Source organism: Erithacus rubecula (assembly GCF_903797595.1).
Source record: "Erithacus rubecula genome assembly, contig: scaffold_663_arrow_ctg1, whole genome shotgun sequence".
Classification (NCBI taxonomy): domain Eukaryota; kingdom Metazoa; phylum Chordata; class Aves; order Passeriformes; family Muscicapidae; genus Erithacus; species Erithacus rubecula.
In genome coordinates this window covers 25,236-52,139 of record NW_027635677.1, presented here as the reverse complement: position 1 = coordinate 52,139, position 26,904 = coordinate 25,236, and the positions used below count along the sequence as shown (strand labels likewise).

The following is a 26,904-nucleotide window of genomic DNA, read 5'->3' as shown; positions in this document are numbered from 1 at the left end:
CCAGGCCCCGCCCCCCGCCGGCTCTGACCAATGGGAGCGCGCCGTTCTGCCCCGCCCTCGCTCCCAGCCAATCATATCTTACCCTCCCACCCCGCCCCCGTCGACAGCCAATCACCGCGCGTTAACTCAGAGGCCAATCAGCGAGGGCAAATCGCACCCCGCCCCTCAAGCCACGCCCCCAACCGCCAATAAAATAATTCGTTAATCCGCTGCTCATTTGCATACACGCCACGCCCCGCGTGGGTTTTGACCAATGGGAGCGCGGCGCCGCGCGAGGGGCGGGCATCTGCACGTGCAGGGGCGGAGCCACGCCCCGGCTGTCAGCTCGGGATTGACCCAAAATCCCCGAAATTACCCCAAAAACCCCGAAATCGCCCCAAAATACCCCAAATAACCCCCCCGAAAAAACCGAAATTACCCAAAAAAACCCGAAATTCCCCTCAAAAAACCCGAAATTGTTCCAAAAAACCCCGAAATTACCCAAAAAAACCGAAATGTCCCTGAACAACCCGAGATCCAGGGACCCCCGAAATCCCCGAATTTCCCCCAGAAATCCCTGAAATCCCTAAAATCCAGAGACCTCCGAAATTCCCCCAAAATCCCCGAAATCCGGAGACCCCCGAAATTACCCCAGTAATCCTCGAAATCCCCCAAAAATCCTCCAAATCCCGGAAATCCGGAGATCCCGAACCCCCCCCCCCAAATCCCCGAAGTTTTCCCAAAATCCCCCCAAATCCGGAGACCCCCGAAATCCTCCCAAAATCCCCCAAATCCCGGGATCCCCCAAATTCCCCGCGCCCTTCCCAGGGGTCTCAGGGGCACCGCCCGCCCCTTCCCCCATTTTTTGGGTGTGCCGCCCCCATTTTTGGGGTGTGCCCCCCCCATTTTTTGGGTGTGCCCCCCCCGCCCTCGTGTGGGTGGGGGAGGGGCACGGGGAGTTTCCCACGCGTGGGGGAGGGGCGGGCGTGGCTCCGTTCGTGTCCCGGCGGGTTCGGGACACGGGACACGGACCAGGACCAGAACCGGGACCGGGACCGGGATCGGGACTAGAATCGGTATCGGGGTCGGGATCTGGATCGGGACAAGAACCGGGACAGGAATCGGGACCGGGATCGGGACTAGAACCGGGACAGGAATCGGGACCGGGATCAGAACCGGGAACCGAGATCAAGACTAGAACCGGGACAGGAATCGGGTCCGGGATCAGAACCGGGACAAGAACCGGGACAGGGATCGGGATCGAGAATAGAACCGGACAGGAATCGGGACCGGGTTCGGGACTAGAATCGGTACAGGGATCGGGATCAGAACCGGGAATCGGGTCGGGATCGGGACCGGGACAGGGACACGGACCGTGACATGGATCGGGATCAGAACCGGGACGCTGATCGCGACTTGGATCGTGACATGGACCGCGACATGGATCGGAACCGGGCTCGGGAGCGGGTCCCGGAGCCGTGCCCCGGCCCGGAGCCCCCCGGTCCCGGTTCGGAGCCGCCCCCCGGGCCCACCCGCTGGGGCATCTGCTCGGCCGGGAAGATCAGCCACGACTTCGCGATGGCGCTGCAGACCCTGCCCCGCTCGGAGCACACGGTGACCGCGGGACCCCGAAACACCCGGGAGAGACCCCGAAACACCCGGGAGAGACCCCGAAACACCCGGGAGAGACCCCGAAACATCCCGGGAGGGACCCCGAAACACCCGGGAGAGACCCCGAAACATCCCGGGAGAGACCCCGAAACACCCGGGAGAGACCCCGAAACATCCCGGGAGGGACCCCGAAACACCCGGGAGAGACCCCGAAACACCCGGGAGAGACCCCGAAACATCCCGGGAGAGACCCCCAGAAAAATCCCGGGAGAGACCCCGAAACATCCCGGGAGAGACCCCGAAACATCCCGGGATGTACCCCGAAACACCCGGGAGAGACCCCGAAACATCCCGGGAGGGACCCCGAAACACCCGGGAGAGACCCCGAAACACCCGGGAGAGACCCCGAAAAATCCCGGGAGAGACCCCGAAAAATCCTGGGAACCCAAAAGATCCCGGAGAGACCCCGAAAAATCTCGGAAACTCAAAAGAAATACCTGGAACCCCCAAAAACTCCCGGGAACCCCAAAAAAAATTCTGGTGACCCCCCCAAAAATCCTGGGAACCCCCGAAAAATCCTGCAAACCCCAAAAACCTGGGAGAGACCCAAAAAAAAATCCTGGGAACCCCCCAAAAAAGTTCGGGCGTGCCCCCCAAAACCCGGGCGCGTCCGTGACCTCACCGCCCGGGTAGACCTGATGTCCCGAATATCCGGATTTTTTTTTTTTTTTTTCCTTTTTTCTCTCAATCCCCAAAGTTTTTGGGGTGTCCCCGGGGATTTTGGGGTGACCCTCGCTGCCCCCCCGCAGGTGGTGGCCGTGGCCGCCCGGGATTTGGGGCGCGCCCGGGATTTCGCTCGGCGATTTGGGATCCCCCGGGCGTACGGATCCTACGAGGAGCTGGCGGAGGACCCCGAGATGGGTGAGACCCCAAAAAAGGGGCTGGGGGCCCCAAAGGGGTTCGGGGGGTCCTAAAAGGGTTCGGGGGGTTCTAAAAGGGTTCGGTGGGTCCTAAAAGGGTTCGGGGGGGTCCCAAAAGGGCCTGGGAGGTTCTAAAAGGGTTCGGGGGGTCCTGAGGGATTTTTGGGGTGTCCTGTTTTATGGGGGTCTTGTTGTTTTTTGGAGGTTTTTTTTTTGTTTTGTTTTGGGGGGGGTCTTTTGGTTTTTCAGGATAGGGATTTTTTGGGCCGGGTTTTTGGGGTTCCCCGCTCTGATTTTGGGGTCCCCCCCCCAGACGTGGTGTACGTGGGCGCGGTGAACGTGGGGTATTTTATGGGATTTATGTTGTGGTTTTTTGGGTTTATTGGGGTTTTTTTGGGGTCGGGGCTTTTGGGGATTTTTGGAGCCGGGTTTTTGGGGTTCCCCGCTCAGATTTTGGGGTCCCCCCCCCAGACGTGGTGTACGTGGGCGCGGTGAACGGGGTGTGTTTTCTGGGCTTTATGTTGTGGTTTTTTGGGTTTATTGGGGTTTTTTTGGGGTCGGGGCTTTTGGGGATTTTTGGGCCGGGTTTTTGGGGTTCCCCGCTCTGATTTTGGGGTCCCCGCCCAGACGTGGTGTACGTGGGCGCGGTGAACCCCGCGCACCTGCCCGCGGGGCTGCTGTTCCTGCGGCGCGGCCGCGCGGTGCTGATGGAGAAGCCGCTGGCCACGGACGCGCGCGAGGTCGCCACGCTGGTGGCCACGGCCCGGGAGCGCGGCGTGTTCCTGATGGAGGTGCGGGCTCCCGGTGCTCCCGGTGCTCCCGGTGCTCCCGGTGCTCCCAGTGACCCATTCCCAGTGCTCCCAGTACGGCCAGTGACCCATTCCCAGTGCTCCCAGTGCTCCCGGTGCTCCCAGTGACCCATTCCCGGTGTTCCCAGTGCTCCCAGTGCTCCCAGTGACCCATTCCCAGTGCTCCCGGTGCTCCCAGTGACACATTCCCGGTGCTCCCGGTGCTCCCAGTGACCCATTCCCGGTGTTCCCAGTACGGCCAGTGACCCATTCCCGGTGCTCCCGGTGCTCCCAGTGCTCCCAGTGACCCATTCCCGGTGCTCCCGGTGCTCCCAGTACGGCCAGTGACCCATTCCCGGTGCTCCCGGTGCTCCCAGTATGGCCAGTGACCCATTCCCGGTGCTCCCAGTATGGCCAGTGACCCATTCCCAGTGCTCCCGGTGCTCCCAGTATCCCCAGTTTCTCTCCCCCCAGTGTTCCCAGTTCCCCCAGTATCCCCAGTTTCTCTCCCCGCAGGGTTTCTGGTCCCGTTCTTTCCCATTCCCAGTACTCCCAGTGCTCCCAGTTCCCCCAGTATCCCCAGTTTCTCTCCCCGCAGGGTTTCTGGACGCGCTTTTTCCCCGCCTGGCGCCGCCTGCGCTCTCTGGCCGCCCGGGGGGTTTTGGGGTCCCCGCTGGTGCTGCGGGGGTCGCTCGGCTTCGCCCTGGGGGGGGTCCCGCGGCTGCGCGAGCCCGCGCTGGGGGGGGGCGTCCTGCTGGACCTGGGGGGCTACGGGCTGCAGATGGCGCTGGCCCTGCTGGGCGAGACCCCCGCCCAGCTGAGAGCCCACGGCGTGCTGCACCCCACTGGTACGGACTGGGGAGACTGGGAATGGGAATGGGAACAGGGAATGGGAATGGAAACTGGGAATGGGAACTGGGGGAACTGGGGGCACTGGGGAGGGAGTGAGGGGCACTGGGAGGGACTGGGAGGGACTGGGGGGGACTGGGAGGGGCTGGGGTCACTCTTCTCCCCATTTTATTTCCCCCATTTTTCCAGTTTCCCTGTTTTATTTCCCATTTCATTTCCCATTTCCCCGTTTTTCCCATTTCCCCGTTTTTTTCCCCATTTCAGGGGTGGATGAATCCGTCTCGCTGTCCCTCACCTTCCCCTCATTTCTCCCATTTCATTTCCCGTTTTTTTCCCATTTTCCCCGTTTTTTTCCCCATTTCAGGGGTGGATGAATCCGTCTCGCTGTCCCTCACCTTTCCCGACCGTTCTCTCGCCGCTCTCACTTTCTCCATGGTCTCGGAGCTGCCGGGGGGGGCGGCGCTGGGGGGGCCCAAAGGATGGGCTGAGGTGACCCCAAAATCCGGGGACCCCCAAAAAAAAAACCGACCCCAAAATCGGGAGGGGGGTTGGAAGAACCAAAGGGGGCAAAAATCCCAGATTTGGGGAGGTTTGGGGGGGAAAATCCCGATTTTAGGGAGGGACGAGGGGGGAGTTTTGGTTTTTTTGTTTGGGATTTTTCCTTTTTTTTTATTTTTTTTTTTTTTTTTTTTTAGCGTTAATTTTTGTTTTTTCTTCTTGTTGTTTTTGCTTTTTTGGGGGGGAATTGTTTTAGGGTTTCCTTGGCTTGGGGTGGATTTAAGTTTTGGGAATTTTTGGGGAGTTTTCTTGGTTTTGGGGGGGTTTGATTTTTGGGGTTTTTTGGGATTATTTTGAGTTGAGTTCTGGTTTTCTTGGGGTGGATCTTTTTTTTTTTTTTTTTTTTTTTTTTTTTTTTTTTTTTTCTTTTTTTTAAATTTATTTTGTTTTGTTTTTGTTTTTTCTGAGGCTTTTCACTTTCAAGGGTTTTTTTGTGGGGGGAGTTTAAATTTTTTTTGACCCCCATTTTTTAATTCCTATTTCCTAACTCGGGCGTTTGGTTTTTGGGGTTTTTTTTGGAGGGGGGGGGGGGGGGGTGTGGTTTTTTTTTTTTGAGTTTTGACCCCCACATCGCTGTTTTTTCACTTCGGTTTTTATTTTTTGGGGTTTTTTTTTGGGGGGAGAGGGGTTGTTTTTTGGGTTTTTTGGGGGGGGGTTTGGTTTTTTTGGGGTTTTGACCCCCACATGGCTGTTTTTTCACTTTGGTTCTGTGTTTTTGGGGTTCTGCCCCCCGCAGCTGCCCACCCACATGAACTGCCCCACCGAGCTGATCTGGGGGGGGCACCGCGAGCAGTTCCCGCTGCCGCCCCCACCGGGACCCCAAAACTTCCCCCACAGCACCGGGCTGCGCTTCGAGGCTCAGCACGTGCGGGAGTGTCTGCTCAAAGGTGGGAATTCGGGGGGAAATCGGGGAATTTGGGGGGAAATCCGGGGAATTTGGGGGGAAATCGGGGTTAAATCCAGGGAATTTGGGGTTCCGGGGTGGCAGCAGTGCCTGCTCAAGGGTGAGAATTTGGGGTGAAACTCAGAGATTTTGGGGGTTTTGGGGTGCAGTTCAGGTTTTTGGGGTGCAGTTCAGGGGTTTGGGGCACAGTTCAGGGGTTTTGGGGTGCAGTTCAGGGTTTTGGGGTGCAGTTCAGGGGTTTTGGGGTGCAGTTCAGGGTTTTGGGGTGCAGTTCAGGGGTTTGGGGTGCAGTTCAGGGGTTTGGGGCACAGTTCAGGGATTTTGGGGTGCAGTTCAGGGTTTTGGGGTGCAGTTCAGGGTTTTGGGGTTTCGCTGACCCCCCTGCCCCCCAGGGCTGACCGAGAGCCCCGAGATGCCGCTGGCCGAGAGCGTGGCCATCGCCCGGCTGCTGGACCAGGCCCGGGCCCAGCTGGGGGTGGGGCCCTGCCCGGGGGCCACTGACCCCTGTGGAGTGACCACTGACCCCTGTGGAGTGACCACTCACCGGCCCTGTGGAGTGACCACTGACCAACCTGAATGAGCACTGACCCCTGTGGAGTGACCACTGACCCCTGTGGAGTGACCACTGACCCCTGTGGAGCGACCACTGACCCCTGTGGAGTGACCACTCACCGGCCCTGTGGAGTGACCACTGACCGGCCTGAATGAGCACTGACCCCTGTGGAATGACCACTGACCAACTCCCAGTATGACCACACGCTGCTCTAGCATTGCCCACCCACCAGCAACACCATTTAACAATCATTAACCAGCGATAATTATTATTATTGGGAATCAATAAAACCTCGGGAACAGCCCCGAAAACCCGAGCTGGTCCTGTCCCAGTTTGTCCCAGTATCCCAAACACTCCCAGTCTGTCCCAGTCTGTCCCAGTATCACACACACTCCCAGTCTGTCCCAGTCTGTCCCAGTGACACACAGACACTCCCAGTCTGTCCCAGTTTGGATCATTTCTGGGTTTATTCTCACAGCAGCAGCCCGTGCTGTCTCAGCACTGCCGTGAACGGCGCCGTTTTCTTCTCGGCGCTGCGCTCGGCCCGGCGGCGCAGACTCTGGAACGGGGCAAAAACGGGGAAAAACGGGAAAATGGGAAAATGGGGAGAGAACGGGAAAAATGGGAAAAATGGGGAATGGGAAAATGGGGAGAGAATGGGGAAAAATGGGGAAAATGGGAAAAATGGGCAGAAATGGGATAAGAACAGAGAATTAATGGGGGCACTAGCAGGTCCCCAAATGCCCCCACCCTGAATTCCCGTGGGAATTGGGGTCTCTAATTACCCCCACCCCCCTCTGGGGCTTTAACCTGGATTTAGGGATTTATTCTTGGTTCTAAGGAATTTATTCCTGGCTTTAGAGATTTATTTTTGGCTTTAAGGGATTTACTCCTCACTTTTAAGAAGTATTTTCTGCTCTTTAGGAATTTATTCCTCCTCTTGAGGTATCCATTTCTGCCTTTAAGGAATTAATTCCTAAATTGATTTTTAAATTTATTTACTGAAGTTTATTCCTGCTTTTGGAGCCTCCTCGCCCCGTTTTTTGTAGATTCCCAATCCTGTTTTTTTTCCCTTTGCTCCCCTCCCTGTTTTGGGGTGGATTTGGGGTTTTTCCCATTTCCTCACCATCATCTTCCTCTTCTTGTTGTACCGGAGCTTTGCCTTCTCCTTCCTCTTCTCCTCCAGAGCCTCCGTCACATCCCGGTACTTCCAGCCCACCTCGTGGGCCAGGCGCCCCAGCACGGCAAACTGGGGGCACTGGGAGCTCAGACCCACCCCAAAAACACCCCAAAAACACCCCAAAACCCAAAAACCCCATAAACACCCCATAACCAACCCCAAAACCATCCCGGTACTTCCAGCCCACCTCGTGTGCCAGGCGCCCCAGCACGGCAAACTGGGGGGACTGGGAGCTCAGACCCACCCCAAAAACACCCCAAAACACCCCAAAACCCAAAAACCCCATAAACAATCCCATAAACATCCCATAACCAACCCCACAACCCCTAAAATCTGCTAAAATCCCCCCTTAAATCCTATAAGCCCAAATAAAATCCCACAATCCCTGGAATTTGCTAAAATCCCCCTAAAACCCCATAGCCCTAAATAAAACCCCATAAACCCCTAAAATCTGAACCCCTAAAACCCCAAAATCCCTGAAATGCCCCAAAATCCCAAACCTTGCGCGTGGGTTTGAGCCGGATGATCTTTAGGGCAGCTGGCACCACCATTCGCTTCCTCTGGGAAGTTTAGGGAATTTTGGGGTTTTTTGGGGTTCCCCAAAGAGGTTTATGGGATTTGGGGAATTTTGGTGTCTCAGATTTGGGTTTTTTTCTCAGCACGAGTCAAACAATGTAGGTAAAAGGACATCACTGACACCGGGGTTGGGGCATTTGGGGATTTTGGGGGATTTGGGGAGATTTTGGGTGGGATTTTGAGGTGGGATTTTGGGGTGGGATTTTGGGGTGATTTTGGGGTGATTTTGGGTGGGATTTTGGGGTGGGATTTGGGGTGATTTTGGGTGGGATTTTGGGTGATTTTTGGCGTGATTTAGGGTGGGATTTGGGGTGACTTAGGGTGGGATTTGGGGGGATTTTGGGTGGGATTTTGGGTGATTTTTGGGGTGATTTTGGGTGGGCTTTTGGGGTGATTTTGAGGTGGGATTTGGGGTGTGATTGGGTGGGATTTTAGGGTGATTTTTGGGGTGGGATTTGGGGTGATTTTGGGGTCCCCTACCTTGTCGTAGGGCGGGGGGATCCCGTCGAACACCTTGAGCCGCTCCAGCGCCGCCTGGCCCCGCTTGGTCTTGTGGGGCAGCATCCCTGGGTTGGGGAAATTCCAGAGGATTGGGGAAATTCCAGAAGATTTGGAGAAATTCCAGAGGATTTTGGGGGGATTTCGGGGAAGATTCCAGAGGATTTTTGGGGGTAATTCTAGCGAATATTGAGGGATTGTGGTGGGAATTCCAGGAGACTTGGGAGTAACCACATGGGATTTTGGGTTGGATTCTGGTCTGGATTTTGGGTTGGATTCTGAGGGATTTTGGGCTGGATTTTGGGGGTGATTCTGGGGCATTTTGGGGTGATTCTGGGCTGGATTTTGGGGGTGATTCTGGGCTGGATTTTGGGGGTGATTCTGGGTGATTTTGGGGATATTCTGGGGCATTTTGGGGTGATTCTGGGCTGGATTTTGGGGTGATTCTGGGCTGGATTTTGGGGGTGATTCTGGGCTGGATTTTGGGGTGATTCTGGGTGATTTTGGGGTGATTCTGGGCTGGATTTTGGGGTGATTCTGGGGTCCTGCCTCACCTCGCACCGTGCGCCAGAAGATCCTGCTGGGGGCTCGGAAGTGGAAGGGGCCCCGGGAGGGGTTGGTGTTCATCCTCTTCCTCAGGAAGGCCAGGAACTTCACTGGGGAGGGGCAGAAACGGGGAGAGACCCCCCAAAAACGGGCAGGTGTCAGTGGGGGGAAGGGGTTAAAAACACCCCCCCAAAAAAACAGCCTGGGGGAGGGAAAGGGTTAAAAACACCCCCCCAAAAAAACAGGCTGGGGGAGGGAAAGGGTTAAAAACACCCCCAAAAACAGGCTGGAGAAGGAAAGGGTTAAAAACACCCCCCCAAAAAACAGGCTGGGGGAGGGAAAGGGTTAAAAACACCCCCCAAAAAAACAGGCTGGGGGAGGGAAAGGGTTAAAAACACCCCCCCCCCAAAAACAGGCTGGGGGAGGGAAAGGGTTAAAAACACCCCCCAAGCTGCCCGCGGACCCGAACCGGGCCAGGCAGGTTCCGGGAGGTTCTGGGCTCCCCACTCACGTTTGTTGCGGTAGAAGTTTCCAGAAATGTTGATGCCCTCGCAGCGAACCACGACCACGCGGCGGCCTGGGGATCAGAACCGAACCGGGACCGGGCGGGTCAGAACCGAACCGGGGCCGGATGGCTAAGGACCGGATCGGGCCGGGCCCGAACCGAACCGGGTGGGCACCGAACCCCGTCCGAGCCGAAGCGGGCCGGCAGCGGCCGCTTTCGCCGGCCCCCGCGCTCAGCTGGTAGTGCATGGAGGCGGCTCTCATTGTCGCCAAACTCAACAGCCGCAAGCGCTCATCACGGCGCGGGGGCGGCGGCCATTCCCGGGAACGCGTCCCGCACTCACCCAGCAGCACCTGCTTGGCCACGATCGCCGCCAGCCGGCCCAGGAGGTGCCCACGGCCGTCGATCACCAGAACCTGCGGCACCGGGAGCTCCGCGTGAGGCGCGGCCGCGCCGGGGCCGGGCCGCACCGCGCGGCCTCCACGTGGCCGCGCCCCGCGCTCCTCCCGCCGCCCGCGCGCGCTGCCCCGCGGCCCCCGCGCTGCCCAGCGCCTCCCCCGGTGCCGCTCCGAGCCCGCCCGGCGCCCCCGATCCCCCCAAAGCGCCGCCGGCGCAGCGCGCTCCGCACCCGCGGCTCCGCCATGGCCGCCGCCCGCTCGCAAAGAGGCCCCGCCCACCGCGCGCCGCGGGGTCGACGCTTCCGGCGGGCGGTCCGCGGCAGGGGCGGAAGTGACGTCCCTGCGCAGAGAGGGCGGAAGCGGCGCCGGTGAAGCCATTGAGGGCGGAAGGGCGGAAACCCCCCAGTGCGTGTCGGAGCCACCCCCAGAGCTCCCAGCGCGCCCCAGTAACGCACTCCACACTCTCCAGCGGCCGCTCCTTGTATTTATATATGTACAGCGGAGGGGGGGCCCGGCTCTCGGGGGTCTCGGGGCGCACGGGAGGAGGGCGGGGGCTCCCGGGGGTCTCTGGGGGATCCGCGGCACATCCCAGCGTCACCCGTGCGGGGGGCCGGGGGCCGGCGTGCTGCCGGTGGCCCCGTAACTGGCGGGGGGTCCTCCCGGGGGTCCCCCGCCGCCGGCTCCTCCCGCTCCTTCCTCCTCGCCTTCCTCCTCGTCCTCGTCGTCGCTGCCCAGCCCGCCGGGCGCCAGCGGCTGCGCCTCCTCGCGGGGCGGCTCGGCCCAGGGCTGCGGCTCGCCCGAGGCGAAGGCGCCATAGAAAGCCACGCCCGCGTAGTGCACGAGCGCGGCGATCAGGAACACCCACTGCCACTCCTCGCGCGTCTGCGCCAATCAGCGCGCGGGGCGGGGCCCGGAGCAGCCAATGGGGAGGGAGCGCGGGCGAGAGAGGGCGCGGCCAAGGGACGGGCGGGGAAATAAGGGGCGCGGTCAATGGGAAGGAGGAGGGGCCAAAGCGAGTGGGCGGGGCCAAGCGTGCCGTGAGTGACGGGTGGGGCCGGAACGGGCCCCAAAATGCCAAAATTCCAAAATACCGAAACTCCAAAATTCCTGTGTTTCTCCCATTGAGTTCCCCCATGTCCCACTGTCCCTCCAGTGTCCCCAGTGTCCCTGCTGTCCCCAGTGTCCCCAATGTCCCCACTGTCCCCGTGTCTCCACTGTCCCACTATCTCTTCATTGTCCCCACTGTCCCTCCAATGTCCCCAGTGTCCCTGCTGTCCCCAATCCCCGCAATGTCCCCACTATCCCCGTGTCCCCCCATGTCCCACTGTCCCTCCAGTGTCCCCAATGTCCCCCATGCCCCCAGTGTCCCCACCGTCCTCACTGTCCCCGTGTCCCCCAGCATGTCCCTGACCTTGTGTCGGCCCCCACGATGAGGGGACGCACCATGCCGGACAGTGTCCCCAGTGTCCCCACTATCCCACTGTCCCCGTGTCCCCCCGTGTCCCCCCTGTCCCCCTGACCTTGTGGCGGGTCAGTGCCCCCACGATGAGGGGACACACCATGCCGGACAGTGTCCCCACGCCGTTGGACAGCCCCATCAGCACGCTGGCGTAGCGCGGCGCGATGTCCAGGTGGTTCACGTTGAATCCTGCGGGTGGCGCTGCTGTCACCGCCTGTCCCCGCTGTCCCCACCCCCGCGCCACCCCCGTGTCACCGCGCTGTCCCCACCGGAGATGGCGAAGCCGCTGAAGCCCACGGCCAGCACCAGGAAGGAGATGGCGACCGCCCGCGAGTGCGAGTAGCCCACGACCAGCAGCAGCGTGGCCTCCATGCCGAACCCTGCGGGGGGCGCTGTCACCCGCGCTGGCCCCACTGTCCCCAATGTCCCCAAGGTGTCCCCGTGTCCCCAATGTCTCTGCTGTCCCCAGGGCGATCCCGTGTCCCCAATGCCCCCCACTGTCCCCATACTCTCCCCAGTGTCCCCGCTGTCCCTCCACTGTTCCCAATGTCTCAGCTGTCCCCAGTGTCCCCAATACCTCTGCTGTCCCCAATGTCCCCAATGTCCCCAGCATGTCCCTAATGTCCACAATGTCCCCAAGGTCCCAATGTCTCTGCTGTCCCCAATGCGTCCCCATGTCCCCAGTGTCCCCAATCCCCCCAATGTCCCCCTGTTTCCAATGTCCCCAATGTCACCCCAATGTCACCCCAATGTCCCCACTGTCCCCAGAGTGTCCCTAATGTCCACAATGTCCCCGCAATGTCCCCAGTGTCCCCAATCCCCCCGTGTGCCCACTGTCCCCAATGTTCCCCTGTTTCCAATGTCCCCCAATGTCTCCTCTGTCCCCAGTGTCCTCAATGTCCCCAGCGTCCCCAACGTCTCTGCTGTCCTCAGAGTCCCCAGTCCCCCCGTGTCCCCCGTCCCCTGTCCCTGCCCGCTGACCGCCGCAGTTCATCATCTTGCGGACGTTGGTGGTGGACATGAGGCCGCGGGAGCGCAGGAAGTCGGCGATCTGTCCCCCGATGGGCACCACGATGGTCATCACCAGGTGTGGCAGCGCCGACAGCAGCCCCACCTGGGTTTGGGGAATTCGGGGGTTTTGGGGGATTTTTGGGGTTTTTGGGTTTTTTTGGGGTTGGTTTTTTGGGGGTTTGTGCGGGTTTTTTTGGGGTGTGTTTTTGGGTTTCTTGTGGAGTTTTCTGGGTTGTTTGGTGGGGGCGTTGGGGTTGTGTTTTTGGGTTTCTTTTGGGGATTTTGGGCTGTTTTGGGGCTGGGCCCCACCTTGCTGATCTCGAAGCCGAACACCTCCTCGAAGTAGGCGGGCTGGCTGATGAGCAGCAGGTAGAAGGTCCAGCTGCGGCAGAAGTTGGCCACGATGATGGCGTAGACCGGCATGGAGGTGAAGAACTGGCGCCAGGGCGTGGCCAGCTGCGGGCGAGCGGGACTGAGCGCTGGCCAGAGGGACTGACCACTGACCACTGAGAGCTGGCCAGAGGGACTGACCCCTCCAGTGACCACTGAGAGCTGGCCAGAGGAACTGACCCCTCCAGTGACCACTGAGAGCTGGCCAGAGGGACTGACCCCTCCAGTGACCACTGAGAGCTGGCCAGAGGGACTGACCCCTCCAACAGCCACTGAGAGCTGGCCAGAGGGACTGACCCCTCCAGTGACTACTGAGAGCTGGCCAGAGGGACTGACCCCTCCAGGCCACCCCAGTGCTCCCAGTGTCCATCTCACTGCCCATTCCCAGTGCTCCCAGTGCTCCCAGTCTGACCATCAGTGGGTTGCTGCCCCCGTTACCAGTGCCCCCCCTGCCCATTCCCAGTGCCCCCCTTGCCCATTCCCAGTGCCCCCCCTGCCCATTCCCAGTGCTCCCAGTTTGCCCAGTCTGACCAGCAGCGGGTTGCTGCCCCCATTGCCCATTCACAGTGCCCCCCCTGCCCATTCCCAGTGCTCCCAGTTTGCCCAGTCTGACCAGCAGCGGGTTGCTGCCCGCGCTCTCCCCGATGCTCTCCTCGATGTATTTTCGCTCCTCGGGGCTGATCGTGGGGTGCTGGGCGGGGCTCTCGTAGGACACCAGCACCCAGAACATGTACCAGAGCACCCCGAAACTGCCTGGGGGAACTGGGGTCACTGGGGGGAACTGGGGGCACCCAGAACATGTACCAGAGCACCCCGAAACTGCCTGGGGGGACTGGGGTCACTGGGGGGAACTGGGGGCACCCAGAACATGTACCAGAGCACCCCGAAACTGCCTGGGGGGACTGGGGTCACTGGGGGGAACTGGGGGCACTGGGATGGGCAGTGGGCGGGTCCCGGGGGTGGGGTTTGGGGTCCCTGAGGGGGTCCCAGTGGTGGGGCAGGGCCCCGGGGCAGTTCCGTGGGGGTCCCTGAGGGGCTCTGGGGTCCCGGGGGGTTCTGTCGGGGTCGGGGGTCCCAGTGGTGGGGCGGGGGTCCCGGCGCAGCTCTGTGGGGGTCCCTGAGGGGCTCTGGGGTCCCGGGGCAGTTCTGTGGGGGTCCCTGAGGGACTCTGGGGTCCTGGGGGGGGTTCTGTCGGGGCCGGGGGTCCCGGGTGGGGCGGGGGTCTCACCGTAGACGTAGAACACGGAGCTCCAGCCCGTGTACTGCACCAGCACCCCGGCCAGCGGCATGGCGACCACCGCCCCCGCGTACGAGCCTGCGGGAACACGGTGACAATGGGAACAACCAGGGACACTGGGGACACACGGGGACACTGGGGGACACACGGGGACACTGGGGACACTGGGGGACACACAGGGACACTGGAGACACCCAGGGACACTGGGGACACTGGGGGACACCCGGGGACAGTGGAATGGCGACCACCGCCCCCGCGTACGAGCCTGAGGGGACACGGTGACACTGGGGACAGCTCTGGGGACACACGGGGACACCTGGGGACACCCAGGAACACCTGGGGACACATCCCCCGAGGTCGTGATCGCCCCCAGCCCCCCGGTAGCCCCGGCAGCCCTCCCGGTAGCCCCCGGCAGCCCCCCCGGTAGCCCCGGCAGCCCCCGTACCGCAGAAGGCGGTGGTCGCCAGGCGGCTCCGCTCCAGCGGCGGCGCCCATTTGCTCCAGATGCCGTGACAGGCGGGGTAGGTGACGCCCTGAGGAAGGGACTTCACCAGAAAACCCTCCCCAAAAACCCCAAACCCCCAAAACCGCCCCAGAACATCCCAAACCCCCCTAACCCCCCCAAAACTCCCCAGAAAACCCTCCCCAAAAACCCCAAACCCCCCAAAACCGCCCCAGAACTCTCCATGTAACCCTTCTCAAACAGCCCCAAACCCCAGAACTGCCCCAAACCACCCCAAAACTCTTCATGTAACCCTTCCCAAAACCCCCCCAAACCCCCCAAAACCCCCCCAACCACCCCAACCACTCCAGAACTCTCCATGTAACCCTTCCCAAACACCCCCAGCCCCCCGAACCCCCCCAGTCGCCCACCTCCACCAGCCCCTGCATGACGCGCACGGCGATCACGCAGCCCACGTGGGTGCGCGCGGCCGACGGGATCAGCATGTTCAGCACCGAGGTGGCCACGATGGCCAGCCCGAACACCCTGCGGGCACGGGGTCAGGGACAGGCTCGGGGGGCCACCGGGCTGCCCCTGGGGCGACCGTCACACCCCCGGGGCTACGGACACACCCCCGGGGCTACGGTCACACCCCCGGGGCGACCGTCACACCCCCGGGGCTACGGACACACCCCCGGGGCTACGGTCACACCCCCGGGGCTACTGTCACACCCCCGGGGCGACCGTCACACCCCCGGGGCGACCGTCACACCCCCGGGGCTACTGTCACACCCCCGGGGCGACCGTCACACCCCCGGGGCCACCGTCACACCCCCGGGGCGACCGTCACACCCCCGGGGCTACGGTCACACCCCCGGGGCTACTGTCACACCCCCGGGGCTACGGACACACCCCCGGGGCGACCATCACACCCCCGGGGCTACGGTCACACCCCCGGGGCTACGGTCACACCCCCGGGGCTACGGTCACACCCCCGGGGCGACCATCACACCCCCGGGGCTACGGTCACACCCCCGGGGCTACGGTCACACCCCCGGGGCTACGGTCACACCCCCGGGGCGACCATCACACCCCCGGGGCTACGGTCACACCCCCGGGGCTACGGTCACACCCCCGGGGCTACGGTCACACCCCCGGGGCGACCGTCACACCCCCGGGGCTACCACACACCCTCATGGGGCCACCAACCCTGTCTTGGGCCACCATCCCCCCCCCAGAGCCACCACCCCCCCCTCAGGGTCACCCCTCGGGCATCACCCACCTGTTGGCAGCGAATTTCTGGGCGATGAAGCCGCCGGGGATCTGGGTGACGATGTAGCCCCAGAAGAAGGAGCCGTGGATCATCCCCACGGTCTCGGGGTCCCAGCTGAACTGGGCGCGCTGGGGACAGCCAGGTGTGGGGACAGGTGTGGGGCAGGTGTGCAGACAGGTGTGGGGACAGGTGTGGCGCAGGTGTGGGGACAGGTGTGGGGCAGGTGTGGGGATGGTGTGGGGACAGGTGTGGGGATGGTGTGGGAACAGGTGTGGGGTCAGTGGGATCAGAGACCTGGGGGACACGCCCCAGACACGCCCTGGGCAGGTGACTGTCCCTCACATCTTGGTGTCACACCTGGACACGCCCTGGGCAGGTGAGTGTCCTTCACACCTGGGTGTCACACCTGGACACGCCCTGGGCAGGTGAGTGTCCCTCACACCTGGGTGTCTCTGTTGTCCCAGAGCTGCGTCCCCCCACTGACCCCACACCTGTCCCAAACCCGCTGACGCCAGTGACCTTGCACCTGATCCCAGTGACCCCTCACCCCTCCCCCTGCTCCTCACCTGTCCCCCTGACCCCTCACCTGTCCCTGCGCTCACCTGCCCGTGGCTGGGGTTGACCATGCTGACCACGGCCACGCCCAGGTTGCAGCGGATGCCGAAGCTGATGCAGAAGCCGATGCCGCACAGGATGGCGATGCCGTAGCGCCGGGGCAGCCCGCAGAAGGTGCAGTCCAGCACGGGGGGGCGCCGCGCCGTGGGGGAGCCGCCCCCCGCCCCCAGCTCCAGGCTCTCGGGGTCATCCTGCCGCCGCTCCAGGAGCCTGGGGGCACCCCAGAGCCCCCCCGGGTCACCCCAGTGCCGCCCCCCGGGCTCAGGGTCACCCCAGCGCCGCCCCCCAGGCTCAGGGACACTCCATTGACACCCCCCGGGCTCGGGGTCACTCCATTGACACCCCCCGGGCTCGGGGTCACTCCATTGTCGCCCCCCAGGCTCAGGGTCACTCCATTGTCACCCCCGGGCTCGGGGTCACCCCAGTGTCACCCCCCGGGCTCGGGGACACTCCAGTGTCACCCCCGGGCTCGGGGTCACTCCATTGTCGCCCCCGGGCTCGGGGTCACTCCATTGTCACCCCAGGGCTCGGGGTCACCCCAGTGTCACCCCCCGGGCTCGGGGACACTCCATTGTCACCCCCGGGCTCGGGGTCACCCCAGCGCCGCCCCCCCCCCGGTGTTCCCCCGCCCTTCCCCCGTGTCCCCGCGTCCCCCCCGCGCTGGCAGCGGATTATCGCTGTAAATCCGCGGCGGTGGCGGCGCCGGGAGGGGTCGGGGACAGGGACGGGGACACGCGTGGCACGGACACGGGCGGGTTTGGGGACGGGGGGGCACACTCACACACCGGCGCGTGCAGGACCTCCCAAACCTACCCAAAATCCCCCCGACCCTCACAACGAGCTGACCCCAGACCCCCCGGGCTCGATCCTGTCACAAGAGGAGCGGCAAAGCCACGAGCGCCCCCAGCCCCAAACCCACCCTCCCACCGACGTCCCACACCCCCAGAACCCCCCCGCCCCCCCAGAATGTCCCCAATTTGGGGTCTCACCTGTGCAGGCGGCCCAGCCCCGCCCCCACCTGCCGCCGGAACTCCTCCTTGTTGAACTGCATGGTGGCTCAGGGGGGACCCCCGGGACCCCCCCGGGGCAGCTGGGGGTGACCCCCCGCCCTCCGTCCCGCAGCCCCCCGACCCTCCGGGGCTCCCGGCTCCTCCCGGGGAGCTCTGGCGGTTCCCCCGGCCCCCCCGCCCGGCTCAGCCCTAAATCCCCCTCAATCCCCCCCTGCGTGGGCCGAGCCGGGGGGGCGGGGGGGGCCGCGCCAATCAGGCGGCGGCTCCGGGTTTAACTTTTATTGGGGCAAAAAAACCAGGAAACGGGGCCGGGGGGGCGCAAAGGGGTGGGGAGAGGGGCCCGGAGGGGCCTGGGGGGCAACAGAAGGGTCCGGCGGGGTCCTGGGGGGGTTCAGGAAGGTCCCGGCGGGTGGTACAGAACAATCCTGGGGGGTGTTGGGGGTCCTGAGGAGGGTCCCTGAGCTGTTCAGGACCATCCCAAAAAATCCCCAAAGAGCCCCGAGGATCCTGAGGGAAACCCCCAAGGAAAAGGGCAGGACAGTCCTGAGGGGGAGTCCTGGAGGAAGTTCAAGAGAGTCCTGGGGGGGTTCAGGAGGGCCCTGGGGGGGTTCAGGAGGATCCTGGGGAGTCCAGGAGGGTCCTCGGGGGTCCCACGGTGTTTTGGGGGGGGTCCCGCGGTGTTTTGGGGGTCCCGCGGTGTTCTGGGGGGGTCCCGCGGTGTTTTCGGGGGTCCCGCGGTGTTTTCGGGGGTCCCGCGGTGTTTCTGGGGGGGTCCCGCGGTGTTCTGGGGGGGTCCCGCGGTGTTCTGGGGGGTCCCGCGGTGCTCGGGGGTCCCGCGGTGTTCTGGGGGGGTCCCGCAGTGTTTTGGGGGGTCCCGCGGTGCTCGGGGGTCCCGCGGTGTTTTGGGGGGTCCCGCGGTGTTCTGGGGGCGTCCCGCGGTGTTTTGGGGGGTCCCGCGGTGTTCTGGGGGGGTCCCGCGGTGTTTTTGGGGGTCCCGCGCCCCTCAGGCCCGCAGCGGCATCGTCACGGTGAGAACCTGCAGGGGGCGCCATGCTCAGCGGGGCGTGTCCCGCGCCCGGAAGCGGGCCCGCCCCGCCGCGCGGTTGCCATGGTTACCTTGGAGCGGCGGTGGAAGCGCGCGCGGCACCGCGCGGGGTCGGCGCGCAGGGGCAGCCCCAGCTCCAGCAGCGCCCCCTGGCGGGCGGGCGGACCCGCGGCGGCGCCCCCTGGCGGCGGGCGGGACAGCAGCAGCCGCTCCTCGCTCAGCCCCAGCCACAGAGACCCCGCCCCCTCCTGGCGGGGCCAAAGGGGCGGGACCAGCGTCAGGACACGCCCACAGCACCCCCAAACCCTCCTCGGGTTTTTGGGGAGCCCCCCAAAGTCAGGGGAACCCCATCGCTCAAGCCCAGTTTTCCCAGTTCTCCCCACTCACCACCTGGGGCAGGTGCACCCGGGCCTGCAGCACCTGCGGCTCCTGGGCGGAGGGCTCAGCCACCACCACGAACTGGGGGGGCTCCGGGGGGCTGTGGGGGGCACGGGTCAGCCGGGGAGAGCCTCGGGGGTTTTGGGGAGGGGTCCCGGGGTGTTTGGGGAGGGGTCCCGGGGTGTTTGGGGAGGGGTCCCAGGATTTTTGGGGAGGGGTCCCGAGGTTTTTGGGGAGGGGTCCCGGGATTTTTGGGGAGGGGTCCTGGGGTTTTTGGGGAGGGGTCCCGGGGGGTTTGGGGAGGGGTCCCGGGGGGTTTTGGGGAGGGGTCCCGGGGGTTTGGGGAGGGGTCCCGGGGGGTTTTGGGGAGGGGTCCCGGGTCCCCGCTCACCCCGGCAGCTCCTGGATGTGGGGCCGGGGTCGGGCTCGGATGTTCTGGGCCGAGATGGAGCCCAGGAATTTCCGGTTCCGCAGCACCCGCCAGCCTGGGGGGTCACGGGGGGTCACGGGGGGGTCAGACACCCCCAGCCCCCCACCCCGAACCCTCCCAGTTCCCCCCAGTCTCACCAGTCAGCTCCAGCTCCACCCCGTACTTCTCTGACAGCCCCTCCATGGCCACGGTCAGGAAAAACTCCAGATAGAGAGGATCAGCCTGGGGGGCAGGGGGGGTCAGAGCCCCCAAAAACACCCTGAGCCCCAAAAACACCCTGAGCCCCAAAAACATCCTGGACCCCAAAAACACCCTGAGCCCCAAAAACACCCTGAGCCCCAAAAACACCCTGGACACCAAAAACACCCGGGACCCCAAAAATTACCCTGAGACTCAAAATTAACCTGAGACCCCAAAAAATACCCTGAGACCCAAATTCCCCTGAGTTCCCAAAATTCCCCCGAGCCCCCAAAATTACCCTGAACCTCCCAACTCCCCTGAGCGCCCAATGTCCCTAAACTCCCCCAGTTCCCCCCCAAACTCCCCCAATCCCCCCCCAATGCCCCCTCGCCCCCAGACTCCCGCAATGTCCCCCCAGCGCCCCCTCGCCCCCGGCCCGTGCCCCTCGCCTGCAGCGTCCTGAAGAAGCCCGAGTTCACCACCACGTCGTAGGCGGTGCAGCCGCGGCCGCCTGCGGGATCGGGGAGGGGTCGGCCGAGCTCGGCGGGCGGGGGGGGCGGGGGGGAATGGGGGCGGTTCCGGGGGTCGCTGACCTCGGTCCAGCTCGGCGTGGGGCTCCCCCAGGCTCATGGGGATGCGGAAGCCGCCGTCGGGCCCGGGGGGCTCCCGCAGGAGCCGCTGCAGCGCCGGGGGCGACACGGGCGGCGGCGGCGGCACCTCGGGCGAGTGGCACACGTTGACGAACACCTTGTCCCCGCCCGCGCGGGTCTTCACGCACAGCCCTGGCGGGAGCGGGGGCTCAGGGGGCGCCGGGGACCCCCGAGCCCCGCACCGCCCCCGACCCGCCCCCGGGCCCCCGTACCCGGCTGCGGGGTGACGGCGCGGGCGGGCCCGGCCCGCGGGGCCTCATCACGGTCCGGGGTCACCTGCGGGAAATGAGGAGGGGGCTTCAGAACCGGGACCGGGAGAGGGACCGGGAGCCCCTCCCGACACCCACCTGCAGCAGCAGCCGCCGCAGCGCCGCCTCCTCCTCCTCGTCCGCCTCCAGCTCGGCCGAGAGCAGCGACGGGTCCGCCATGGCCAGAGGGACCCCGAAATCCCTCAGGGACCCCCCGGTCCGCGCGTACCGCGGCCGCCGCCGCTTAGCGGTGTGTCACATCCGCTTCCGGCGGGGCCCCGCCTCGGTTGTTCCGGGAACGCTCTGGTCTTTTCCAGCCTGTCTCGATGGTTCCGGGGACGCTCTTGCCACTTCCGACCCGTCTCGGTTGTTCCGGGGACGCTCTGGCCACTTCCGGCCCGTCTCGATGGTTCTGGGGGACGCTCTGGCCACTTCCGGCTAGTCTCGGTGGTTCCGGCGACGCTCTGGCCACTTCCGGCTCGTCTCGGTGGTTCCGGGGACGCTCTGGCCACTTCCGGCTCGTCTCGGTGGTTCCGGCGACGCTCTGGCCACTTCCGGCCCATCTCGGTGGTTCCGGCGACGCTCTGGCCACTTCCGGCCCGTCTCGATGGTTCCGGGGACGCTCTGGCCACTTCCGGTCTGTCTCGGTGGTTCCCGGGACGCTCTGGCCACTTCCGGCTCGTCTCGGTGGTTCCGGCGACTCTCAGGCTACTTCCGGCTCATCTCGATGGTTCCGAGGACGCTCTGGCCTTTTCCGTCCTGTCTCGATGGTTCCGGGGACGCTCTGGCCACTTCCGGCTCGTCTCGGTGGTTCCTGGGCCGCTCCGTCCATCCCGCCTCGTCTCGGTGGCCTCTCTTCGGCAATGGCAGCTCTGACGGCACTCGGGTCTCCCCCGGTCCCCAAAATTTTCGCCACAATGGAAGAGGGGCCGATCCCCGGCGGGACCAACCTGGGAGAGGTGATGTGAGATCGGGGAGCTCCCCCTGGGACCCCCTGGGGCTCCTGAGTGAGCTCTGGGGGTCCTGGGGGGCCCCTGGGGGGAATGGGAATGGGTTTGGGGGTCCCGTGGGGATGGGCGTGTCCTGGGGAGCCCTGAGGGAACAATGGGGGACACTGGGGGGTCCTGCGGGGGCCCAGGGCCCTTTGGGGTGTGTTGGGGTCAAAGTCCCCCCACGGCCCCAAGGTCATATGGGGCAGTGCTGGGGGGTCGGCCCAGGCCGGGGGGTCCCGGGGGTGACCCTCGCCCCCCCCAGACGTGGCTGGAGTCCCACGGCCGCAGTCTCGGACACTTCGTGGACGGAACGTGGCTGAAGCCGCCAGGACGGGAGAGCCTGGAGTGCCAGGAGGCCAGCACGGGTACGGGAGGGGACAGGGACTGGGATCCGGGTTTGGGGTCAGAGACAGGGTCAGGACTGAGGTCAGGGGTCAATGTCACAGATTTGGAGTCACTGGTGCAGACCGGGGTCAGGGTTTGGGGTTAAGGGTCAGGAGTTGGGTTCAGGGATCGGGGCCAGGGTTTGGGGTCAGGGATTGGGGTCAGGGTCCTGCATTGGGCTCAAGGATCAGTATTTGGGGCCAGGGTTTGGGTCACTCTGGCTGTCACTGGCCCCGTGTGTCCCCAGGCCGGCCGCTGGCCGTGGTGCCGGCCGGGGACAGCTCGGACGTGGCCGTGGCCGTGGCAGCGGCCGCAGCAGCAGCCGCGGGCTGGGCGGGGCTGGGGGCGTCCCAGAGGGGGCAGCGCCTGAGCCGGTGAGTGACCCCTGGGGTGACCTTTGACCTGCCCTGCTCCCTCTGTCTCCTGTGGCAGTGTCACCCCCAGTGACCCCAGGTGACCCCAGACCCCTGTGATGTGTCCCCCGTGTCCCCCATGTCCCCCCCATGTCCCCGTGTCCCCCCATGTCCCCCCATGTCCCCGTGTCCCCGTGCCCAGGCTGGCCGCCGTGCTGGCCGGTGGCCGCGGGGTGGCGCTGGGGACGCTGCTGGCCCTGGCCGGGGGGCGGCCGCTCTGCCGGACACTCGGACCTGACCTGGAGCTGGGGCTGCGGCTGCTGCGGGCGCCCGCGGGGGGGGCCCAGCTCGGCCCCCCCGGCCTGGAGGCCTGGACCCCCCTGGGTGAGTCAGTGAGTGGCCGCTGTCCCCACGGTGTCCCCTGTGCCCTCCCGCTGTCGCCTGACCCCCCGTGTCCCCCCAGGGGTGGTGGCAGTGGTGCTGGGGGGTTCCTGCTCGCTGCCGGCGCTGCTTTGGAAACTGGGGCCGCTGCTGGCCATGGGTGAGTGCAGAGGGGATTGGGGACAGCTGGGGACACCTGGGGACAATTGGGGACAGCTGGGGACAGTGTGGGACATCTGGGGACAATTGGGGACAGTTTGGGACAGCTGGGGACAGCTGGTGATCCAGGGAGCAAGGGACAAAGGTGCATCCAGGTGGGGTACCTGTGGGGGTCCCAGCGGTTTTTGGGGTGTCCTCAGTGTCCCAGCTGTTTTTGGGGTGTCCCAGCGGTTTTTGGGGTGTCCTCAGTGTCCCAGCTGTTTTTAGGGTGTTCCAGCGGTTTTTGGGGTGTCCCTGGGGGTGTCCCCAGTGTCCCAGCGGTTTTTGGGGTGTCCCCAGTGTCCCAGCTGTTTTTGGGGTGTCCCAGCGGTTTTTGGGGTGTCCTCAGTGTCCCAGCTGTTTTTGGGGTGTCCCAGCGGTTTTTGGGGTGTCCCCAGTGTCCCAGCTGTTTTTGGGGTGTCCCAGCGGTTTTTGGGTGTCCCTGGGGGTGTCCCCAGTGTCCCAGCGGTTTTTGGGGTGTCCCCGCAGGGAACACTGCTGTCGTCCTGTGCCCCCCGGCCGCGGCGCCGCCGCTGCTGCTGCTGGCGGAGCTCAGCGGGGAGGGGGCGGCGCTGCCTCCCGGGGTGCTCAACGTTCTGACGGGACCCCCGGGGCTGAGCCGCGCCCTGCGCGCCCACCCCGCTCTGGCGGCGGTCACCGCGCTCGGAGCGCCCCAGGTACGTGGGGGGGACACCGGGGACACCCCCGCTCGGGGGTCCCGGCCGCGCCCCCACGCGCTGCCCCTTCCCCAGGAGGAGCTGCCCGCGCTGCTGTGGGGGTCGCCGTGCCGGGGGCCGCGCCTGGGGCTGCCCCGGGGGGGCCGCACGGTCGCCGTCGTGCTGGACTCGGCCGATGTGGACAGCGCGGCCGCCGCCATCGCCGCCAGCGCCGCCGCGCCCCCGCCTCTGGTGCGGCCCGGGGGGCTCGGGGGGGCCCGGGGGGGCTTTTTTGGGGTGTTTTGGTAGGGGGGTTTTGAGGGGGGGTTTGCAGTTTCTCACTTGGTTTTTTTTTTTTTGGGGAGGGGGGGAGTTTCAGAGGGGTTTGATATTTTTTGGGGAGGTTTCTGGGGGTTTAGGGAACTTTTTTGGGGGTTTCAGGAGGGTTTGGGGTTTTTTTGGGGGAGGTTTAAGGAGGCTTGTATTTTTTTGGGGGGGTTTCTGGGGGGTTAGAGGTTTTTTGGGTGTTTCAGAGGGGTTTGGGGGTTTTTTTTGGAGGGGTTTCAGGGGGTTGCGTGGGGGTTTTGCAGGAGGTTTTTGGGCATTTTGGGAGGGTGTGTTTGTGAGTGTTTCAGGGGAGTCCCTGCAGCGTCCCCTGCTGTCCCTGCTCCGTGTCCCCTGATGTCCCCTGGTGTCCCCGCTGCCTGTCCCCAGCTCCCGGCTGGGGGCTGCGTGGTGCTGGCCCAGGACTCGGTGCTGGCGGCGCTGGAGCGGCGGCTCCGGGCCCGGCTCGGGGGGCTGCGGATCGGAGACCCTCTGGACCCCAAAACGGAGGTGGGGCCGCTGGCCCCCGGGACCCCCTCGCCCGAGGAGCTGGTGCAGGAGGCGCGGGAGGAGGGGGCTCAGGTGAGGGGGCTGCGGGGACGCTGGGGTGGCACAAAGGGCTGGGGAGGGCGGGGAGGGGAATGCGGCGTTCGGGGCTTTGCAGATGTCGGGGTCAAGTCTGAGAGTTCCTGGGCATTGGCGTCCCCTGCGGGAGAGCCTGAGGAGAAATTTGGGGGTTCCCGGACAGCAGGGTTCCGTGGGGAGGGTTTGGGGGGTCCCCGGGGGGCAGTTTGGGGTGCTTTGGGTGGCACTTTGAGGGGTCCCCGCTGACGGGGATCTCCCGTTTCCCTCTCCAGGTTTTCCAGGCCCCGCTGCCGGAGGGGGGGCGGCGTTTCTACCCCCCCACGCTGATCTCGGGGGCGGCCCCGACCTTGCGCTGCCTGCGGGAGCCGGTGGGTGCTCTGGGGGCTGGGCTGGGGAGGGGCTGCCCGGGCGCCTCCTCTGAGTTTCCCCCGCCCCGTCAGGCCCCGGGGCCGTTGCTGGTGCTGCTGCCCGTGCGCAGCCCGGGCGAAGCCGTGGCCGTGGCCTCGGCGCTGCCCCGAACCGCCGCCGCCGCCGTCTGGGCTCAGGACGTCACCGTGGCCTTGGACACGGCGGACAGGTGACCCCCGCCCCCCCCCGAGCCCCCCCCGAGCCCCGGGCCCGGAGTGAGCGCCGGGCGCTGAGCGCTGCCCCCTCTGCAGGCTGCCCCAGGGGCTGGTGTGGCTCAACGCCCTGGACCTGCTGGACCCCAGCGGGGGCTGCACCGGGGGGGCTGCAGACACCGACCTGGATGAGGTGCCAGGGGGACTCTGCTGGGGGTCCGGGGGTTTTGGGGGAGACCTGGAGAGTCTCCTGGGGTGGATCCCGTGTGGGTTAGGGGGGAGTGGGGCAGGTTTTGGGGGTCCCCAGGGTGGTGGGGGGTCCTGTGTCGTTACAGATGGGCTCTGCCACCCCACACTCCCTCCAGGCGCTGCGAGAGTTCGGGTGTCCCCCCTGGGAACAGCCCCCCAAGGTGGATGAGCCGCTCAGGTACCCCCTGATGGGGCAGGGATCCCTCCCCAGGATGAACACCCCGAATTAGGGGGTCCCAGGACGAAAACTCCAAGACCAGGACTCCACTGGGAGCCCAGTTTAACACCCCCAGGACCCCGTTCTTCTCCCTACGGGTGGTCCCATCCTCTCTCCCTAGTGGGTTCCATGTCTCCCACAGGACCCTGATTCTTTCTCTCCGAGGGGTCTCGGTGCCCCCAATACCCTCTGACCCTCGTCTCCTGTCCCAGCCCCCCGGTGACCACGGATGACCCCGCTGACCCCGAGCTGGCTCAGGCCGTGGCTGCCGCCCGCGGGGCCGCCCCGCGGTGAGTGACGGGCGGGGGGGTGGGGGGTGACCCCACCGGGGGTGTCCCCAACGATGGGACCCGTCGAGGAGGGGGGGGGGGGGTCGGTGCCCCCAACGCCCCCGATTCGCGCAGGTGGGGCGGCTGCCGCGGGGGCGTCGCGAGCCCGGGTGTTGCGGGAGGCGTCGGCGGCTCTGGGGGGGGGACACGGACCCCGGAGGACAACGGCGACAGCGACGGGAGCGGCGACAGCGACGGGAGCCTGCAGAGGGCGCTGCTGCGCTGGGCGGCGCACGTGGAGCGCGGGGCGGGGCCGTGCAGGGGCCGTGCAGGTGGGCGGGGCCGGCGGGGGAGGGCGGGGCAGGACAAAAGGCGGGGGTTCGGCGTGTGGGCGTTGCCTCTGAGTGGGCGTGGCCTGTCCCGCTGCAGGAGGTGCCCGGGGGCCGGGCGCTGGTGACGCGGCGGCCGCTCGGGGTGCTGGGCGTGGCCTGGGGCTGGCACCGCCCCCTGGCGCCGCGGCTCCTCCTCCCGGCGCTCGCGCTCGGCAACTGCGTGGTGGGGTGGCGCCCCTGGCGGCGGCAGGCCCGCACAGGCGGCTGCGGAAGGTGCGGAACCGCGGGAACCCCCCTGTGACTCCCCCCGGTGACACCTGTGAGCCCCCCGTAACCCCCCGTGTCACCTCCTGTGTCACCCCCCCCGCTGCAACCCACGAAGCCCCCCTGAACCCCTAAATGCCTCCCCGCGATCCGCGGGAGTGTCCCCCAGGATCCCCATGTGCCCCACGAAACCCTCCAGCGCACCCATGTCCCCACCCATCACCCCAGGACGCCCCCTCGGTGACACTGCCCCCTTCCCCTGTGCCCCCAGGCTCTGGTGGCCGCGGGGCTCCCGGGGGGCGCCCTGACGGTGCTCTCCGGGGATTCCCGGGGCTCCGGATATCACCTGGCGCGACAGCAGCCGGACGGGCTTTGGATCTGCGGGGGACCCGCGGTGAGTGGAGGGGCCGCGGGGAAAATGGGACGTGGGGGCATGAGGAGGGTGGGCAGTGACACCGGGACGATAGTCGTGAACTTTTTGGGGTCCCAAGCCATGGGACGGCTGCTGAGGTGGGGATTTGGGGTGAGGTGGGACATCGCCCCAGCTGTCCCCTCTTGTGTCCGCCTCCCCAGGATTGCGACTGGGCCTCCGCCGTGAGCGTCCCCCGCGTTTGGGGGGTCCCGGTGGGGATCCTGGGGGGTCCGGGACAGGAGCCACCACCCGGCGCCGAGCGGGAGCTGGAGCTGCGCTGCACTCGCCCCCACTGCCTTTGGCTGACGGGGGGCGGACCCTGAGACCCCTCAGAACCCCCGAAAACCCGCGGGGTTTCAGACCTCGCACTGTGCCCCCACCCCAATAAAACCGCTCCGACCCGGAGCCGCAGCCGCCGCCGTGTCTCTGTTTGTGGGGAGCCCGGGGGGCTCTCGGGCTGGAGTGGGGGGGATATTTTGGGGTGCCCCGCCCCCG

General features: G+C 65.2%; 5 protein-coding genes across 5 annotated transcripts; 2 read left to right on the top strand and 3 right to left on the bottom strand.

Moving 5' to 3' along the window:
* Positions 1-1,359: 1,359 nt before the first annotated feature.
* On the top strand, positions 1,360-6,189 carry DHDH (dihydrodiol dehydrogenase; the record flags this gene model as incomplete). Its single annotated transcript, XM_079332976.1, has 7 exons — positions 1,360-1,593; positions 2,400-2,511; positions 3,138-3,301; positions 3,897-4,146; positions 4,512-4,636; positions 5,442-5,592; positions 6,002-6,189. The coding sequence occupies 7 exons, from the start codon at positions 1,360-1,362 to the stop codon at positions 6,187-6,189; spliced, it is 1,224 nt and encodes a 407-aa protein (XP_079189102.1).
* A 413-nt stretch (positions 6,190-6,602) lies between these two features.
* On the bottom strand, positions 6,603-10,187 carry RPL13A (ribosomal protein L13a). The gene is made up of 8 exons (XM_079332989.1): positions 10,096-10,187; positions 9,811-9,883; positions 9,474-9,539; positions 8,971-9,072; positions 8,399-8,484; positions 7,843-7,902; positions 7,289-7,411; positions 6,603-6,721 (listed from the first exon to the last, which is right to left on the bottom strand). The coding sequence occupies exons 1-8, from the start codon at positions 10,108-10,110 to the stop codon at positions 6,635-6,637; spliced, it is 612 nt and encodes a 203-aa protein (XP_079189115.1). The 5' UTR covers positions 10,111-10,187; the 3' UTR covers positions 6,603-6,634.
* Positions 10,188-10,445: 258 nt separating this feature from the next.
* SLC17A7 (solute carrier family 17 member 7) lies at positions 10,446-17,343 on the bottom strand (the record flags this gene model as incomplete). The annotated part of the gene is made up of 12 exons (XM_079332975.1): positions 10,446-10,747; positions 11,386-11,513; positions 11,594-11,704; positions 12,306-12,438; positions 12,645-12,791; positions 13,339-13,478; positions 13,954-14,040; positions 14,408-14,495; positions 14,836-14,950; positions 15,687-15,805; positions 16,280-16,502; positions 17,282-17,343. The coding sequence occupies 12 exons, from the start codon at positions 17,341-17,343 to the stop codon at positions 10,460-10,462; spliced, it is 1,641 nt and encodes a 546-aa protein (XP_079189101.1). The 3' UTR covers positions 10,446-10,459.
* A 926-nt stretch (positions 17,344-18,269) lies between these two features.
* Positions 18,270-20,468, bottom strand: PIH1D1 (PIH1 domain containing 1). The gene is made up of 10 exons (XM_079332988.1): positions 20,464-20,468; positions 20,333-20,417; positions 20,198-20,261; positions 19,929-20,117; positions 19,785-19,846; positions 19,293-19,377; positions 19,117-19,210; positions 18,735-18,825; positions 18,419-18,595; positions 18,270-18,338 (listed from the first exon to the last, which is right to left on the bottom strand). Exons 2-10 carry the CDS (start codon positions 20,411-20,413, stop codon positions 18,306-18,308), a joined length of 876 nt encoding a protein of 291 aa, XP_079189114.1. The 5' UTR covers positions 20,414-20,417; positions 20,464-20,468; the 3' UTR covers positions 18,270-18,305.
* A 566-nt stretch (positions 20,469-21,034) lies between these two features.
* On the top strand, positions 21,035-26,732 carry ALDH16A1 (aldehyde dehydrogenase 16 family member A1; the record flags this gene model as incomplete). The annotated part of the gene is made up of 16 exons (XM_079332972.1): positions 21,035-21,192; positions 21,488-21,590; positions 21,857-21,983; positions 22,165-22,346; positions 22,426-22,503; positions 23,031-23,218; positions 23,294-23,449; positions 23,912-24,103; positions 24,379-24,474; positions 24,547-24,683; positions 24,766-24,859; positions 25,032-25,093; positions 25,345-25,425; positions 25,539-25,956; positions 26,269-26,391; positions 26,571-26,732. The coding sequence occupies exons 1-16, from the start codon at positions 21,097-21,099 to the stop codon at positions 26,730-26,732; spliced, it is 2,295 nt and encodes a 764-aa protein (XP_079189098.1). The 5' UTR covers positions 21,035-21,096.
* Between the last annotated feature and the right edge of the window lie 172 nt (positions 26,733-26,904).